The sequence below is a fragment of the Saccoglossus kowalevskii genome, chromosome 4, assembly GCF_978046115.1.
Source record: "Saccoglossus kowalevskii chromosome 4, keSacKowa6.1, whole genome shotgun sequence".
NCBI classification, from domain to species: domain Eukaryota; kingdom Metazoa; phylum Hemichordata; class Enteropneusta; family Harrimaniidae; genus Saccoglossus; species Saccoglossus kowalevskii.
In genome coordinates, this window is record NC_140644.1 from 20,022,887 (window position 1) to 20,041,672 (window position 18,786).

Sequence of the window (18,786 nt, forward strand, 5' to 3'; positions counted from 1 at the left end):
CAGGGTCTTTGGAGGTCAGCGCAATCCACTGCCTGGCAACGCTAGGAAATCGGCGTCATGGTCGACCATTTAGACGTTGATATGGACATACTCCAACAAGTAGACAAACATAGAACATATCCGCCTGATGGTGTAGTCGTAAAATCCCCTCTCCGGTAGATATATTTTTGTTGCTAAAACAAACGGTCCGATCGCTGTCCCGTTAGCCGCGAGTTAACTGTAAACGTTTTTATTGTTCCGTAAAGTTAAAAAGTCAACAGTTGCAAAATACGCTCGTATGCGGTGGAAATAACAAAAGGCTATGTCAATAATTTTTAGCTCCAATAGGGGGAGGGGAAGTAAAACTGGGGTAAATATTTCAACAATGCGGTCGATGTGTAATATTCACTTTTTACTTTTTAAACCAATGTATATGACCACTGCAATGCATGTACTCAATGATATTTTTATACAGCAACAAATCGCCCCAAGTATCGTGTCAGGGTGAATCTAACAGGTGTCACGTCGAACAGGTTCTCGTCAATTCAGGTTTGGTCTACTGCGCATGACTGTATAAATATTGACCTTTGATCTTTAAACAATGTCATGAATTTCTCCCAAGTCACACGGGGATGCATGACGTTCATATTTTTCGAACAATGCCGAGAAAACCCCGTTTTGTTTAAATTGCCGATGATTTGACAGAATGTTATCGATTCGTTGTGTGAGAAGGTGGAAAGTTTAAATACGCACGCCGAGGCAAGTAAATATACTTGTAAAGAGAAATTTAATTTAATACTGCCACTCGAATATGTTTACATACATAAAGATGTTTTATCGTAAACTGTATACGAATAAAAATGTCAACACAATTTATATTAAATTGCGCGACAATGGTGACTCTAACTACGGAGGAAATGATATCCACTCGACAAGTGATCAGCTACTACGGAATCCTTCTCTCCCACTGTTGCATCTCGTGACACACACCGGCGTACGTAAGTGCATTGACATTTAAGTTCCGGTCGAAACTTCAGTCAAATGCACTTCACTCAATGCGACCTGTGTGACTAACACAATCTATTGAATTGTATGTCGTGTAGCAATATTTCTTAATCATATATTGTATTTCTATAGCGAATAATAAATAAATTAAAATGAAAATAATTTCGAGTAAACTTATGAAAAATATAAAATTTAATACACATTTCAAAAAATTAAATCAAAAACTAAAAACCGAATCAAGGATTGTATTATCGTATTTTTGATGCACGTGGTATTCTGTTTGATTACAACCTGTTCCTTCGAAACGAATGCAACTTTTTGTCACGGTGATAGCAAGCAGTGGCCGGTGTGCTAGTTATATATTTGGGGGCGATTTCAGTGGTTATTGTAATACTGGAACCCGGAAGACGCCGATTGGTTCAAATATGTTTCAGCTTGATTTATTAGTAGGCTAGATAAACAACTCATAGAATGATTCGATAAAAGAGATGAACTTATGATCTTACTCAACCCGAGAACGAATCAATCAAATGACAACATGAAGCCTGTGAAGTGAAGAATAACATGCGAGTTATGTATGTTGTTGCGTGAACAAAAGCAGAGTACTGCATGACTATGAGGGCTCACATCACGTCAATGTCACAGAGACACACCAGTGTGACACGGTCTAAACCGTGAGGGCGCACATCACGTCAATGTCACACAAGTTTCAAAGGATTTAGATATCCACAGTGTGACACTGTATAAACGATGTCTCCGTTATTTGAATATTTGTTCATCGGTAAATTAAAAAACTGTGGATTCTTCGTAAATTTAATGAGGACTCGTAAATATTCTCGAAAAAATGTAAGGAGGTCGTCGGTCCCCTCCTCCAATCAAGCTGAAACCCTTTGTGTCCGCAAAATTTGCCCCTCAATATGCAGATAATAGCGTTTCAGAGGGTATAGATTTCAGATCTCGCCCCCTCAAATTTTGTGCCGCCGCCTCTGTTTTAGATAAACATTTTGCATTTTCCTCATCAGAGCATGATTCTTTCGTAATGTTTTGTGTTGGGAATCGTTGTCGGTCGTGATAAGTTGAACACTTTCAAAAATCACCAAATCTACACAGGCTAACAATACCTGTAGATTAACCATATATATATAAGTTTGATACCGATCAACTGAATGTTATTGTAGTTATCACGCTTACAAGAAAAGTTTATTACGACGCCGGACTCTACCATGACTTTCCCTCTACTTTATTACGGGCAAGTTGTTGTATTGGACGTTGGTGGAAGTGCCTAGCTGTGGCTAGAATTGCTATTGAAATTAGCGTTTACTGATTGCAACTTATTATGAAATGGCCAAGTCATGCGATTTCAGAAATGCACCAACGCATTCAAAATTATTCACACCCGAGTTGGGGGTTGGTAACTCGTACATTTTTCATACAACCCTGTGCTAATATCAACTGGTTATATTTGTTGGATTGTCTTTTAATTTCACTGGGAAGATTTTTACTGTTTTGGGCTACAAGCTGTCCTAATGTAGTAACCATAGAGATAGGTGAGTGTATCTGATTTCATTCATTCATTCATTCATTCTAATTTGTTTTGTATTTGTCCATATCACAGTGGAAAAACATGCATCTATCTTGTCTACTAAAACGTTTTGGTTGAATTTAAATACCAACGCTATCAATGCGTATAGTTTGCGTATGTGCGTAATTATTTCACCGTATAAATTTTTAGTTTGATACGACCCCGTTTATATTTTATTTGATCGTTACTCGTATTTGTATTTTGATGAATACAACAAATTTGAAACTGTTCTGATAGCAGTTTTAGTAAAAATAAAAAAAAGACGACCAAAAATGATCCAAATAAATTGAAATGTCGACACCAACAAATCTGAGAGATATATATTTATTTTGTACGGCCTTAAGTAGCTGATTTGAAGAAGTAGTCGAAAATGTCAGTTTCGATCCAAAATGAACCAAAATATCCGTCAAAAGTATTCAGGGTCAAAGTCTGTTTGGACTCTACTGTTGTTGTTGCTGTCAGAATGTTGATTGATTGACTCGTTTGGCAGCCATCTTTGATTTAAATTGAACCGGACGTGGCAATTTTGAACTCTTACTGAGGGTGTAGGCATTTTATTTTTTTGTAGTAGTATTTATTAATATTTGGCTACTAATTTCACGAATAAAAACGTTTGTGGTCAGGTAACTTTTACTGCCATTTTTATTCCCTGAAAAGTAGCAAAAATCCACTTGAAAATAGTTTCTTCGAAACCACTGAACACATTAATCTGAAATTTGTTTTGTTTGTTTGCATCTGTGTATAATGCTCATTAACTTTTGCGAAGATTTTTGTGATAGGTTACATTGTTTGACAAATTCGATTTCTTGCCTGAACAATTTCCGTTTTCGACCTTGTGAAATTCGTTCATTTTTTTTTTGAAGTAATATATAGTAAAGTCTTTTGTCTTTAATCTTCACGTGTAACTGGTAATTAAGACAATTGTTATTGGTGTGCATATGGAATATAATTTTGTTTAATTCTGCATTTATTTATCAAAATCAGTTATTCAAAAGACGAAAGAATTTGACTTCACCAACTATTCCAGTGTTCAGATGATTTCAGCAACGAACCAAACACATTCCTATGGTGAAGAATTACAATGTGAAATGCCTTTGTAATACCCACTAACACATCGTTAAAGTCGGGGTGGGAGGGTTATCAAAAGCACAGCAAACGGCAAATGGCAACTTGAAAACAAAACTGATAAAAGAAAGTGCGCACGAACGGGCAATTACCAACTCTGAGGGCGCCCAGACTCATCTAATCAGACTCAACAAAATAAAGCCTCAGAGGCACCGTGAGTGGGAAATAGCAAAGAGTCAGTTTTATACAAAATAAACTGTGACCTTGGAGGAGAGAATAGCCAAACGCCTTGAGGCCCCTATGACTTTTCATTGGTATGTGTTCTCATATGATTTTTGAGATGATTAGACTTAAAAAAACTCTTCTTACATTGCTCACAATTATAAGACTTTTCATTGGTATGTGTTCTCATATGTTCTTTGAGATGATTAGACTTAAAAAAACTCTTCTTACATTGCTCACAATTATAAGACTTTTCATTGGTATGTGTTCTCATATGTTTTTTGAAATGATTAGACTGAGAAAAACTCTTCTCATATTGCTGACAATGATACACTTTTCATTGGTATGTGTTTTCACATGTTCTTTGAGATGATTAAACTGAGAAAAACTCTTCTCATATTGCTCACAATTATAAGACTTTTCATTGGTATGTGTTTTCATATGTTCTTTGAGATGATTAGACTGGGCAAAACTCTTCTTACATTGCTCACAATTATAAGTACTCAATTAGGAAAAACTCTTCTCACAATGTTCACAATGGTATAGTTTCTCTTTGGTATGTGCTAGCATATGCACTTTGAGATTACTTGATGTGGTATAACTCTTTTCACATTGCTGACAATCATAGGTCTTCTGATTGGTATGTGTTCGTATAGGACTTTTGAGAGTATATGAATGGGATAAACTCTTGACACATTGCTCACAATGATAAGGCTTTCTCTTGGTAAGTATTCCATATGCTGTTTAAGATAACTCGACAGAATAAAACTCTTCTCACATTGCCCTAAATCATAAAGTTTCTTATTAGTTTGTGTGCTCATATGGTATGTCAGATTGCCTGACTGGGCAAATCTTTTCTTGTAAAGCTCACAGTGATAAGGCTTCTCATTGGTATGCAGTCGTTCTTTGAGATGACATGATTGGGCAAAGCTTTTCTCAGATTGCTCACAATATAAACAATAAACTCGGTTATTGAGCATCCTTTTCTTGGGGATGCTCGGTGACCGAGAGGAAGGCGTACCGTGGTGGAGTGTAGCCAGGCGATCATTTACGTAAATATTTACTTTCATTCAACATAGTATTTATCTTGCCGTGCATTCGGTGTTAATTCTTTACTGAAACTCAGGGACGGACTGGGACCAAAAAACGGTCCTGTACTTTCCCAATAATAGGCCCACCAACGAATGTAGGGGGGTCATCGGCAGTCAATCTGATTGTTGGCTATCAGAGGGTGGAATAATCAGTGCGGTCCGACGGCTGTAGACCGGACGGCCGTTCTGATCTTTTTCACAACGCATAGATTATCAGTTCGCCCCTGGTGACAAATCCAACAGGATACATACATTGTGTTATATCATTTGAAAAGTGTGGTATATGTTAAATAATAGTACTATATATTTACCATTTACATTTGGCTTTGTCAACACCTTTTCCAGATTAGAAAATTAAATATATTAGAATGCGGGTACATGGTTGTCAAAACTAAAAATCATTTCTGTAATTACTATTTACATTACAACTAGATAAATATTATCTGCAAGATCAATCTTTCCTCAAAATGTCATAACAATTCGTCATGAAAATGTTTGGACTTGCCCTGCAAACTTTTCAGGCGAGGAATAACCTCTTTGGCAGGAGAAAAAATATTAAAGATATTCAAGGAAGCCTTTTCTGCATTATATAACCCGGTATCCATGGCAATATATCAATGTATTTCTTTATTTCATTTGTATATTTCTTCATTTCACCCGTACATTTCATTCGGATATGACATCATTTTATTCGGACGTTCGATCATGTAATTCCGAAAAGCCGTCGTTTTTTCAAACAATTCGTTATTTTATTTAGATTTACAAATATATTATTTATGAGTCTAGCGAACAGCGCCCTCACACACTTATACAATAGAGGCATGATCTACGGCTAAAGTCTGGTTGGTAAATAAACACTTATGAGCGTGATTGATTGGTATTTAGGTTGTTTGTGTCAATTGAATCGTTCGTTGACCGTGTTAGTCGTTTGTTGGGCGTTTAGGGCATTTATGGGTAGTTTCAATATATACGCAATACGAACCAAGAAATATGCATCACGCATTCGACATTATAGATGGTGTCCTTGCATCCAACCTTGCTTGCTAAAGGCAATGTTAATTTTAGATTGAAACCGCAGTGTCACACAGCGTACAAACAAAGAATGCCATTTACAAGCGCTCTATCAGTTGTAGACGTCATAGAGCACCGTGTTGGAATGACAGTAAGTTCATGCAAATTAGATATCCAAAATACGAATATGAAATAAATCTTAACAGATCTTGAAGCAGCCCTATTTGCAAAACATGTGTTTCTTATGTTTTGTAATAGCACTTGTCATTTGTTCTTTGTATTCTGTTGTATTCCGGATATACGAAAGAATGGTGGCAAGGCAAAATACAAGCATTATATGTATTCAACCATTCAGCCATGTCAGGACTGATATCATTCAAATGTTGTATTGGCATTGCCCATTGCATCGTGTTGTTTTGTGATTTGGTTCGAAATGGCTTACTTACGTATTGCGTAACACTTACAGATATTGTTTGGTATTTTGGTAAGAAGTCAAGACATAATGGGTTTTGTGTTCTTTTCAATCAGTTTTTTTGTATCGTTATTTCCTGGTAGCTTTTCAAAGTATCGGGAAAGCCCACAAATCAGCAGAACATCACACCTGGTAGGTTACTGATGAATGATTGTATTGTTTGTTTGCATGTTTGTTTGTTTTGTGACTTTTATTGACAGATGGGGGTTTAATTTAAAGGGCGGTAGTCGTCGCGCCACGCATGCGCGAGATATATGGGTCTCATATAAACAAAGATGGCGACTTTGACAGTTGCGCAGATCAACGAGTACAAACTGAGACGTTTCCAAGCTTTAATTAGGTCATTTTAGGTATCGAAGGAGTCGCCGGTGGTATTCATTGCAAGTCGCGCCCAGGTCAAACCTCATACTTGTGATTTCCACGGCATTTGAAGAGCACATTGGATTGTGGGCCCGAAAAATCAATGTTTATCAACACAAATGTCGCACATGCGCAGCGCGACGACCGCCACGCTTGAATATCACAAAAGCGGTCTGTAAATTTAGAAAATTCAAGAGAGGTTGACAAGGCAAAAACTCTTCTTACACTGCTGACAATGATGAATATTCTCACTGATATGTGTTTAGCATATGCTCTTTGAGAGTACTTGAATGGGTAAAACTCATTATACACAGATCACAATAAGACTTGTCATTGGTATGTGTTCGTATATTCTATTTGACTGAGAAAATCCTTCTCACATTGCTCAGATGATAAGGTTTCTCATATTTGAGAGTATTTGATAGAGCAAAACTGTTCTAACTCTAACGACCCCACCACCACCCACACACACACAATAGGCACAGCACTGATCTCAATTAATGACCCTCCTCCACACACAAAAAATGGTGCAGCAATGATTCCAAGTAATAAAAAACAAAGGAGTTTAAAAGTCAAGCACTATTATACCAGTGGCAGCGGCACGGGGTGGGGGGGGGGGCATCGCCCCCCGCGAAAAGAATGTTGGAGGCGTCTTTCCTCCAAAATCAAGCTGAAACCCTTTGCGTCAGCAAGATTTGACCCTCAATATGCAGGAAATAGCGTTTCAGAGAGTTTAGATTTCAAAATTAGTCTTAGTAGTAAGGTCGCGCCTTCGGTGCAAGGTTGGTGAGCAGATCTCGCCCCCTCATGGAAAATTGTGTGCCGCCCCCTCTGTATATATACATCTGTCTGTCATACATAGTGATTGCTCCCCAATAATGGACCATATTTTAGAGATGTAAAGTACATGGTGGGAAATTGAAACAGTTGGCATAATGGCGATAACGTGTCATTGGAGCCATTGGAGCGATGGTATATTTTCGTCATTTTCAAAATAAATTGTGATGGGCCATTAAAATGAGATTGCAGACATGTGTTGGCGTTGTTATTGATGCATGATCTGTGGCCATATACTACCTTGCTTAGCTTTTCTCCAGTCACGCCAATATAAACAACTTCACACAACATGCATTCGATGCCATATACAATATTGATTGATTGGCAAGTTAAAGGTTCGAATGCACGTGTGTGTTATTGTTTCCCTGACACGTTGCTCTGTACTACAGAGTCGCCGATAACAATTGCACACAGAATTTTCATTTCCTTGCAATACAAGGCGATACAGAGTCAGTAAAAATCCTTCTCTGGTGTTAAAATGTCAGTAAATGTGGAGTTTATGAAAAGAAACTTTTGATCTTCCATGGACGATATCATTTCATTTATTATTTGTAAAAAGGAAAGATGTTTTATGTTGTTAAGTATAACCTAGGACTTGAAGTGAAATACCAGATTTGTCGAACCGGTTTTGATCCAATCTGGTCAATTTATTATAATTGTAATTCATAGAAAGTATAAAGCAGGTTTTACTATTCACCAACAGAAGCCTGGTCATATTAAATTATGTCACAACAAAAGAAGCGATGCAAGTTATTGATATTCTTTTTTATAATTCCACGTCATACGCAGCTTTATGCACTGGTGGTTCATTCCTACTTTTCAGAAGACTATTTACTTTCTGTATATCTGCATCAATGATATGATGTAGTTCTTCATTGTAAGGATCAAAGTGGAAATTCTCCGAATGCTGTCGATGAAACCTGCCTTCTAAGTCATCATTGAGACATTTAAGTCTGTCTGGCGTCAACGTAATATTTTGGAATTCTAACATTCTTCTAAGATGATAAATTGTATTGGCTACCAGATCTTCGTAATGGACAATTAAAACTCGCTTCCCCGATTCGAACCAATTTTCAACTATTCTTGGCCACCTGACATGTTGTCTTTTGACAAAATTTGTCCAATTTTTATCTGTAAAGAAAAAAATAACATTTATATCTGTAGTGTCCAGTACAATGCGATTGTAAAACAACTATACAAGTCCAGAGGTGGCATTCCATCAAGGAAGTTTCAAACAATAAAAGCGTCACAAACTACATGAAGGATGAAAACTGAGGTGTCACTAAAACATTAACCCTACTTTACATCACTGAAGTCTCTGTTTGTTGTATGTCTGTCGGTCCGTCCTCCAGTAAATCAGTCAGTCAGTCACCATGGCATTCAATCAAGTAGAAATATGGACCAGATTGCCATAAAAAACAGTAATTTCGGGAAATTGTATGATTACAGAATTTTCAAACTCCTGTATGGTTCATGAATAATTTTTTCATTGATAAAAATGTTCGGAATGAATTGCATGAAATTGTCAGGAAGGCTTTCCCATGACACAGATGTGAACCAGGTTGCCATGGAAACAACAATTTCGATTAAAATTTTTCATTTGTAACTTAAATTGATGGATTGTCATGAAATTTCAGGAAACAAGTAGAGTTAGAGATTGGTTGAGATTTGAATATCATTGAAAACAAGAATGCTAAGTCGCTATGAGTCTCATATCGAACAGGACGCGGCACGACGACTGCCGCCCTTTAACTTTTTTACTACTAGTACTACAGATTCCTTATAAGTGAAGCATTAGTCTGTTTGACGATGCACGAATGACAGTGAGGGAGTATAAACAGTTGTAGCCAATCAACAACGACATTGTGTCGAAATTTCAAATCAAATTTAAAGCGGGGGAGTCGTTACCTGCGCATGCGTCAGAGGACCACGGTGTGTCATTGTTTACAAACAAGCGTCTACCCATGAACCTTTGCGTTTTTAGCGTGTGTTTTTATCATCGCTTGGAACTCAATTCCCGCGCGTGCGCAGGTGATGACCCTCCCGCTTTAAGCATCAGAAAACAATGAATTGTCACGGATAATAGTTGATAATAGTAATAACAAGCCGTTACTCACTGTCTTTAAACACTTCTTCTAAGGGCGGATTCGCCATAAATCCCTTTGTGTGAAACAGATAAAAGGAAACAAAAGAATCATACGGATTTCTAATAAGTAATATTCCAGACTCAAATATATCAGCATATCCGTGAGCTTTGTACACAACAGCACGTCCCAAACTGGGATCGTCAAATTCCGCAGTAAACCCTGTGTATTCAAAAACAAAATGTTAGTTGATTTTCAGTTTTACATTTTGCATGCAAATACACGCACCAAATGGTAGATAGAAATACTAGAAGAATAGGACTCGGATAGTACATTTAATAAAGTTTGTGTTGGAAGAATATTAGAATTCAAATTAAAATGTTAGTTGTATTTAATTTGTCAATGACCTATTTTCTACAGATATATCCAACGCCATAAACGGTGTTTCGTGGAGGTTAAACGAGATATAAGCGAACAATTTAACACACTCTTTGTTTCAAAAGTATTACATAATTAATTGATTTGTACACAACTGATGATCTGATCAACTGTTGTTTTGTTGTTCTCCTATCAAAATCAACTCAAAGCAAATATATAATAGAAACTTGATCTTCCAATGAAAACGACAAAATGTAAGTTTGACTATTAACTCAACATAGAATAGAGCATCCAATTATATTTGTATACGTTGAATTTGTAACAGTATGAATACGTATTATATATCAAAATGTAACACTTGCGTTACGTCTCTGTGATTACCAGACATAGTGGAACTTGTGTATATTAATTGCCTGCCTGATAAACAAAATAATTGTCAGCGAGATATTATACTAACGTTATGCCACACTTATGAGCGGAGCTTCTCTCCCGGACGCTTCAAATTGCAGACATGCTGTCTGTATTATTAACACGTGGTCCATCATGAAATATACACTGTGGCTATACCATACGTGTAACGCTGATAGGAATATCACCTTCCCTGGTCGTGAGTATTTGTCAAATATGTTTTACTGTTATCACTTGCATTTGTTAAACATGTGTTAAATTAATCAACTTTATTAATTTAAACATTATTCCTGTACCCATGGTTACGAACATGAACTGTTTGATGAGTATGAGTTATTTAACAGCACTCGGTCCACTGTCATTTTAAAAATCTCCATAGAGGTTTCAATCCATATGTTTTGGTACACATACAATTTGTGATGCCTAATCATTTTAACGCGCTCTTTTAATAACTCTCTCAGCTTCTAATCTGTTCAACGCATAGGTAATAGCGCATAGTGTACCGTACGTGCCTTGTGTAAATATATAGACTGTACTCTATCACGTAATTTGATGTCACCAAAGAAGCCCTATTCCCAGCCCATCATTATGGTTGTTTAACAAAGTTTATAACCTAAACTGGAAACTGAAAATGCCACAGCAATTTAATTTTAACTTGTTTAACCAGTTACGACCTAATAAAGGCGATCTCTCATTGTACACTACTACTAACGGCAAACCAACTTGCTGTTCATTGTGCACCACTTCTGCACTAATTTCACAATATGCTATAAGAGAGAACTTAGAAGCATGTTTCGATAAACAACTTTCAGCTAGCTACTATACAATGGAGATATTTTATTACGCACGCGCAGTAATTACATTACAAATGTCTGTGAAATACGTAACAAATTGCATAACACGTCTATGTATAATGTATTACTGTAAAATACTATATTTTAGCTGGAATTATTTTACAGTGAGGTCTTTATCACATTGTCGGATGTCGTCACTACCTCAGTTTTGTCACATTTCAGAGCCATAATACCGTATGTTTTTTTACTACCTACTATTATTAATCATCTTCACATATATTTCCACGAATATTCAGAGTATAGAACATACCTCCGTTGTAGAGACCATTAGCATTATATAGCGATCCTGTATGAATCCCAGTTGCCGTCTCAATTAGATGGCGTGTCCACGTGTTTCCAGACCGAGGAAAGCTCGTTAACCCAACTAATGGTCTACTTCCATTCGGCCAATTACCATAGCCGACAGAACAGTTAGGGTAGTCATTATCTGTATTGAAAAAAAAACTAAGTTGAATATGTTGCAATTCAATAAAAAAAACTCAAACGAAACTAATATTTATTTGGTAGTGATATATCTACAACATGTAACATCAGCAGCAATCTGATTAAAACCCGATGTAGGTATAAGGCTTATTTTTTTTTATGACCCTTTATATAATATTTATTTGTATTTTAGTTTGAATATGTCGATTTTTTGTTTTTTCTTACCGTTTTTCTAAGAACTGATTAACGGCAAGACAAATATTCAAATTAAAATACAAATAAATTATATAAAGGGTCATTAAAAAATAAAAATAAATACAAAAAATGGAGCATCATACCTACATCGGATTTTAATCAGATTGCAACAGCAGTAAGTAAATATAAACGTTACACCCACCTTTCAAAATTACTCTTGATTGTTAGCCCTATAAGTCGTTTTTTTTATAGTAGCTTTTCACACAAAAATCATTTAAACGTAGTAATTTGTGTACCCCCACATTTTAAATGTGTGAAAATGTGCTATTCGACAGTGTTATTGTGAATAAATTTATATATGCTGTGACACAGCACAACCACTTAGGTTTAACGTTTATACGTCGAAAAGTAGGAACAAATTGGAGATAAAGTTGCATACATACCGGTGTCGTCTTTCGTGATATTGTGTCCAGTTATTGTGTGATTATTTTCCACACCAATGCTCGTCTTTTGTGCCTTGGATTTTTCGGGATCAGTTTTAAGCTTTAACGTTCGAGCTATGTCGTCAGTTGTTTCAGTGTTGGCATTTACAGTGCTGGAGTGTATGCCCTTTACAAACCTAGTTACATTCGATTCTTTATTGGGCAATTGTGTTTTAATCTTTGTCGACACCGTAGACCAGTCGGATAGACTAGCATGCCGAATGTTGAAGTAAAGGGATACTAGGCATATTGCCGGTAGACAAAACGGTGGTAGTTTTCTGATAACCATAATACTATCACTTTGTCTGTAAACGAAAGAAGTATAAGGTATAGAGAATGATTTAGTCCGAACTCGACTGGCACAGTGACTGGTGCAATATATATACATTGGGTCAACATCAGCTTACACAATTGTGCCACTTTTGGTCACGTTCCCCATTGTTCTACTTGGTCGTTTCCTCCTAGGCATGGAAGGTAGTACCTTCCATGTTCTAGGTAAATTTTGTAATCGTCACAGTTGTTTTTGTTTTACATATGCTTATTAGTATTAGCGCACGCACTTAGATTAGTCACGGTTACTAAAAAAAGATTAGTAACCGTGGATTAGTAATTTGCATAGTGACAGGCATTTCTGAACTGGAATCTGGTCTACGTGTCAACTACTGAAAACGTTGGTCAAGCTGGGTTTGAGCCATGACTTTGGTATTGGGCTTCACTATATATCCATAATCCCATACTCCACGAGGAATTTGGATAGTTACAAAAAGAAAAAATGTCAATTGTTATGAGAACCTTTTCTGTTCATGCAAATAATAATGCAATTCCGAGACAGGATTAGGGCGAACAAGTACGTTAATTTATTTCGCGTTTCTGTTGGACTGTGATATAAGTAATTATTCGTGCTATTATGTAACCGACACAATTATTAGCAACATTTATTCGGCTTTCCGTGTTATGATGTTTACAAAACGCTCACCATATGTATCGCTCTAGAAAAACAAAGATTACTTACGTGATTAACATATACCAACACGAACAATTGCATATGTTGCAAAACCTAACATATACAATGACAAATATATACACATCAAACGGCACAATGACTGATGAGAGAAATGCATTCAAGTATATTGATATTTAAGTTTAGTGATGCACAGCAAATAACGACGGCTACCTATGCAACCTGGATCTGTGACATAACCCGACTGTTTGTACTTTTTTTACCCAAATCTGATCGCATATCATTCATTAGAAAACAAAACTACATGTGACTATATGGTTTTGTAGATGAAGTTAAATTTACAAAATTACGTATCATTAATTTTATTATAATTAGTATGAAATATCAGTAGCTGATATTGTACGACGGACACCACACTGTTCGTGTTAAACGTCGTCACATATGCCTGTTCGAGTAGTACGCAGAGAAGAAAAAAACGAACTGTGGGACGGTATCACATGCATTGCAGCGATACGAGATTTACAGACTAGTAATTATTTGAATATAATAATATGGAGTGGTAGTTTGTTGCAATAAAGATGTTAATACAACGGTAATCCTTCTGCCGATTATCGACATTCTTTGGAGCACGCATTGCGATGAGGTAAATATGACGGAACGATTGAAGCGAACGAACTAAAAATGATTATGGTTTAATCCAAAAGTAAAATACATTAAACCGATAACAGCTGGAGGATAATCACTTTGAGGCGAGGCCAAAAGTATTAAAGCCTTATATGAAACGGAAAAAAATATAGGCTTCCACACACAAAAAAGTGGAAACTAGTGGAAACTATTTCAGGTACCATAGCGTCATATGGTTAAAATAACTGAACAAAAAACACTTGGTCGACACATTAGAACACAGATTATTTACCACATAGATGCAATATTAATGATATTAATATAAACTTATGAACACGCAATAATATGAATCCAAAGAAATACCTGTTCTGTGCAGTTGTCCGTGAATTCCAAACCTTCACTACACTACAATAGATTGGGTTATGTGGTGAATGGCTATGAGTCACATTATGAATGCAAAACTATTGTGTCACACCTTTCGTCATCTGTGTTGCCTAGCAATAGCATCAGCATATAATGAACCCTGTATGTGATTCTCTAATAAAACGATTACGTTTGTAATTAGAGATCGCCGCAGACGTCGCGATAGCAACGTGATCAATGGCCTAACAGACTTATACAACGCGTACACACTAGGCAATGGGTACGCGAAATTTTACAAATGTTCGCGCCAGTGCATAAACTGTGTTAATTTACGCGGTGTCGTTCATTAATAATAATATTTTTGTTGCTAATAATGGATATTAATTTGCCTTAAATGAATATATAATAATATATATATTCAATTGTGTCAGTACTCATTCATGTATATCAAATATACTGATTCTTGTATTTTTTAAACAACTCTTCTCAAATGGCAAGTAATATATGAATATATGACCACATCTTTTTTGTGCATTTGAACTATTATTTAAATGTAATTTGTACATGGAATTTCATGTTACGTGTGTTGAGCTACACATCTTTGGCTATTTCACGAAGTTACTCGCGTCGATGGAGGAAATAAAAGAAGGATACGAGAGTACAAATCCAAAAACAACGGAATACCTGTTTTAATTTGCTCGCATACGCAAATGCAAAAAATAAACTTACAGAAGCCCATGGCGCAATAAGATTAGGTCTTACACTCTCTGTGGAGTTTATTGATAACAACATAGCTGTTCTGAAAGATGATTATTTGTAAATAAATGACAACTAGTGTGCTTTATTACATCAAATTTGATCAAAATATGTAAAAAAATATTACTTAAATCATTAACACACCGCGTTTTTTTATGCTGGGCATTCGCTCAGCTGTCATAATATAGTGGGCAACGTCTGACAATATCGGACGACTAAATTGATATATTTCGAGGAAAAAAAACTGCATCATTGTTACGTAATTGAACAACGTTCCACGCGCACTGGAAACTCGAAAATATCCTATTATCGCCCACAAAATACAGAACATGTGTCAGCTGACTGCACCGGCCAGATATGAGTATTTTTAATTCACAACAGCCTGCTCCACATTGCGCTCGTTCTTTGCCTGTCTACAAATAAAATGAAAATAGCGTGCATAAGTACATTCTATATTCAATTAAACATCGTATCAGTTCATATTAAATGCACAATGTGTAGTGTAATTACATATCGGTTAATGCCATAATGAAGGTTAAATAGTTGAGCTTTAGACACCCAGAGCTATGTTCGCAGTCTAAACAGATTCTAACTGTTCAAAAGTGTTGAGTGTTGATTTTGAAAAGATCAAATTTAGCGGTGTTTATACGATCAAATCTAAAGCTTTGGACCAATTTGTTCAAAATAGTTTGGGTTCATTGTACCGTTTTAACAGCCTTGCATGGACGTAGTTCTGAAGATGTAGACAATGTTGCTTTGGTTCTTTGGCAAGGCCGACATTGGGTTTCTGCCGAGACATTGTATTTTTTCTTTGGAAACGGGTGGGCTAAATGTTATGCATCTCCGAACGCGCATCAGCAATGTGTGTCTCAGCTACATTCTAAGATATCTGTGCAGCAACTATGACCATCCTTGTTTTAAGTTCACCGACTACTTTTTAACCAAGCAAGTAATATGCCTTGTGTCAACTTCTATGTACAACTTTAAGGTAGCGGGACTATTATTTGCATACTTGTTTTCATCTTCTAATTGTGACCAAATGACTACAAATAGACCCAGGAAAGTATATATTTTTAGAATCGCCAGACTTCAAACTTTACAAAGGTGTGTTTGCCATGCATGTATCTGCATTCTATGACCCGTTACTTAATCAAAGGTGAAAAATTACTTTTTCTGTAAAAAAAATAATTACGCATTTATGCTGGCGATAAGAAGTATTTTTTTCACTTTTTCTAGTTGTTCAATAGTCTGGTAAATTGAATGTGTCTGGTCAGTTTTATGCAAGCAACGCGTTTTAAAAAACAGTGTGCTGAATTTCAATTACTGTTTTAGTCGCATTGCCCCCAACTCAAACCACAACTCGTTGGTAAATAATTGATGAAATAGTTTGTCTGGACACATTCAAGTTCCTCTCATTGTCACCTCAAAGCTGTGAAAATTTGGTGTTAATCCGACGACAATAAGTATACGTTATTTTTTGTTAAAGACCTTGTATTTTGAAAAACATAAACTCCTAGAAAACGTCCATGAAGTAACAGCAAAGATTTTCAAGCTTGTTTATCGGCACAATCAATTTGTTTTCCCATCAAGGTCTGCTTTAACATGTGTAGGGACATCCAAATGTGTAAGGCTATTGGAAACCAAAAAAATAAAGGAATGGGATAGCTATATTTGGATAAATTCGGCATATGAAAACACCAAAATCAATGATTTTTTTCAGTGGCTGTGTGACCTTGTGTCTGAAACATTCATATGCAAATGACTAATCTGTGAAACAAACAGGGGCGGAGACAAACCACTCAAATGTTTGGAAACACTCATTGTGTGTCAGATAGCTATTGATAACAGATCCTAACATTACTTTGTCTTGAGTTTATCTTTGAAACTTATAGGCACACAGATTAAACCTGTGTTTTTGATTTTGGAAAACACTACTGAGGCTGCCTTGCTTCCCTTCAGAAAATCTACATTTTAACCAACTTACATGACATTCTATGTTATGTTGACTTTATCACATGAAAGTTTTTAGTGCATTTCATCAATTATTAAATAAATGTGAAAATCGTAATTTTCAACACAAATAATAGTCTCGCTACCTTAAATAAACATTTATTTAAATAACCGGTCATCATTCTATTTGTAAACACCTAAAGTGCTGTAAGTCTGTTAATACAGTCCGTTAATTTAAAGCGCGGTGGTCGTCGCGCAGCGCGTGTTCGAATTTCATGTAAACAAACAATGTATTTTACACGCGTTGTATACGTCGCTATGAGTCCCATATCGAACAGGACGCGGCGCGACGACTGCCGCCTTTTAACTGATATTCTATGTGAGTCACTGTTTCAAAATCCACTTATTCCTCACCCCATTAGAAAGAAGCCATTTGCACTCAGGAACTTTGTTGATGTAAACAATAATTTGTTGGGTACTGCTGGTCTGTATAAAAACATGATCCATGATTCCTTCGCCACTAAATGGATTGACATAATCATTGCCTATTTCAAAGTTAAAAGGAATGCAACCATTCATTCCCTTTCACACGACAGCTTTTAACTCCACTTTTCTGATGAGCTGAATTTATCACTTTTTAAATTTGAAAAGGGTGCAATTTATAAATATCTGATTCGAAAATATTACTTGATGCATTTACAATTGAAATGTAGAGTGTGTTATCCCGTATTTAACACAGCATATCCTCTACCATCCACATAATATCAAATCTAAGCAATCCGAGAATATTCCTTAAGCTTTAACTTTCCAGATGATCTTTCCAGTCTTTGATTAGCCTCTTGTTACGATGGTTGGTGTGAATCACAACCTTGGCCGTGCACGCTATGTAGCAAAATATGCCTTGTGCCTAGCAAGAAAGAAAGTGATGGGGTGGTAAAATAGTGAACCACCAAGTGGGAATGCGAATGTCTGGTTGATTATATTATAGTGAAGTAGGTCGCTATTTGATGAGTAAGCATTGAATATGTGTTGAAGTGTGTCGACCTCATCACAGAACGAACAGTTATCTGAATTGTTCAGACGATTTTTGAAAAGAAATTTCTCCTTTAGAAGGAGCACGATGGGATATACGCCACTGCAGATCCCAATCTTTTTTAATATCTTGAAATTGGGTTTAGTATTCACAGACAGACTAAGTATGCCACGCCAGACAGTGTCCATTTTTTGTTGGAGTACACAAATTAGATATTTATAAATTGTGCCCTTTTTAAACTTATATAGTGGATGATTCAGCTCGTCAGAAATGTACAATTCAAAGCTACGGTGTTTAAAGAGGCTGATTGCAATTCCCCTATCTTTTGAAATGAGAATTGTTAGTGTCTTTCCATTTAGTAGGAATAGAATCTTAAATAGATTTAATTCTAAGCTATTATGCTTCATATTGACATACTTTTCCCATTTGCATACACAAACAATAAACAAACGGACATAGATGCCAGTACAACCAGGTTGGGTTTTTGGAATATTATTACTCTTTCTGGTGAGATTTAATACCACCACCAAGTGCTTAGACCTGACTAACGTGATGTGTACAATAAAACTAACGCTTTTTCGATATTCTAATTTATTTACTTAAAATTACCTCAACTGAACAAAATGAATGCTTGCATGTTTACATTCATGA

At 36.2% G+C, this 18,786-nt stretch overlaps 1 protein-coding gene across 1 annotated transcript; it reads right to left on the minus strand.

Annotated features, from left to right (window-relative positions):
• Positions 1 to 8,250: 8,250 nt before the first annotated feature.
• LOC100378062 (sialate:O-sulfotransferase 1-like) lies at positions 8,251 to 14,478 on the minus strand. Its single transcript, XM_085497927.1, has 5 exons — positions 14,397 to 14,478; positions 12,410 to 12,753; positions 11,599 to 11,775; positions 9,742 to 9,930; positions 8,251 to 8,755 (listed from the first exon to the last, which is right to left on the minus strand). The coding sequence occupies exons 2-5, from the start codon at positions 12,735 to 12,737 to the stop codon at positions 8,391 to 8,393; spliced, it is 1,059 nt and encodes a 352-aa protein (XP_085354053.1). The 5' UTR covers positions 12,738 to 12,753; positions 14,397 to 14,478; the 3' UTR covers positions 8,251 to 8,390.
• Positions 14,479 to 18,786: the final 4,308 nt, after the last annotated feature.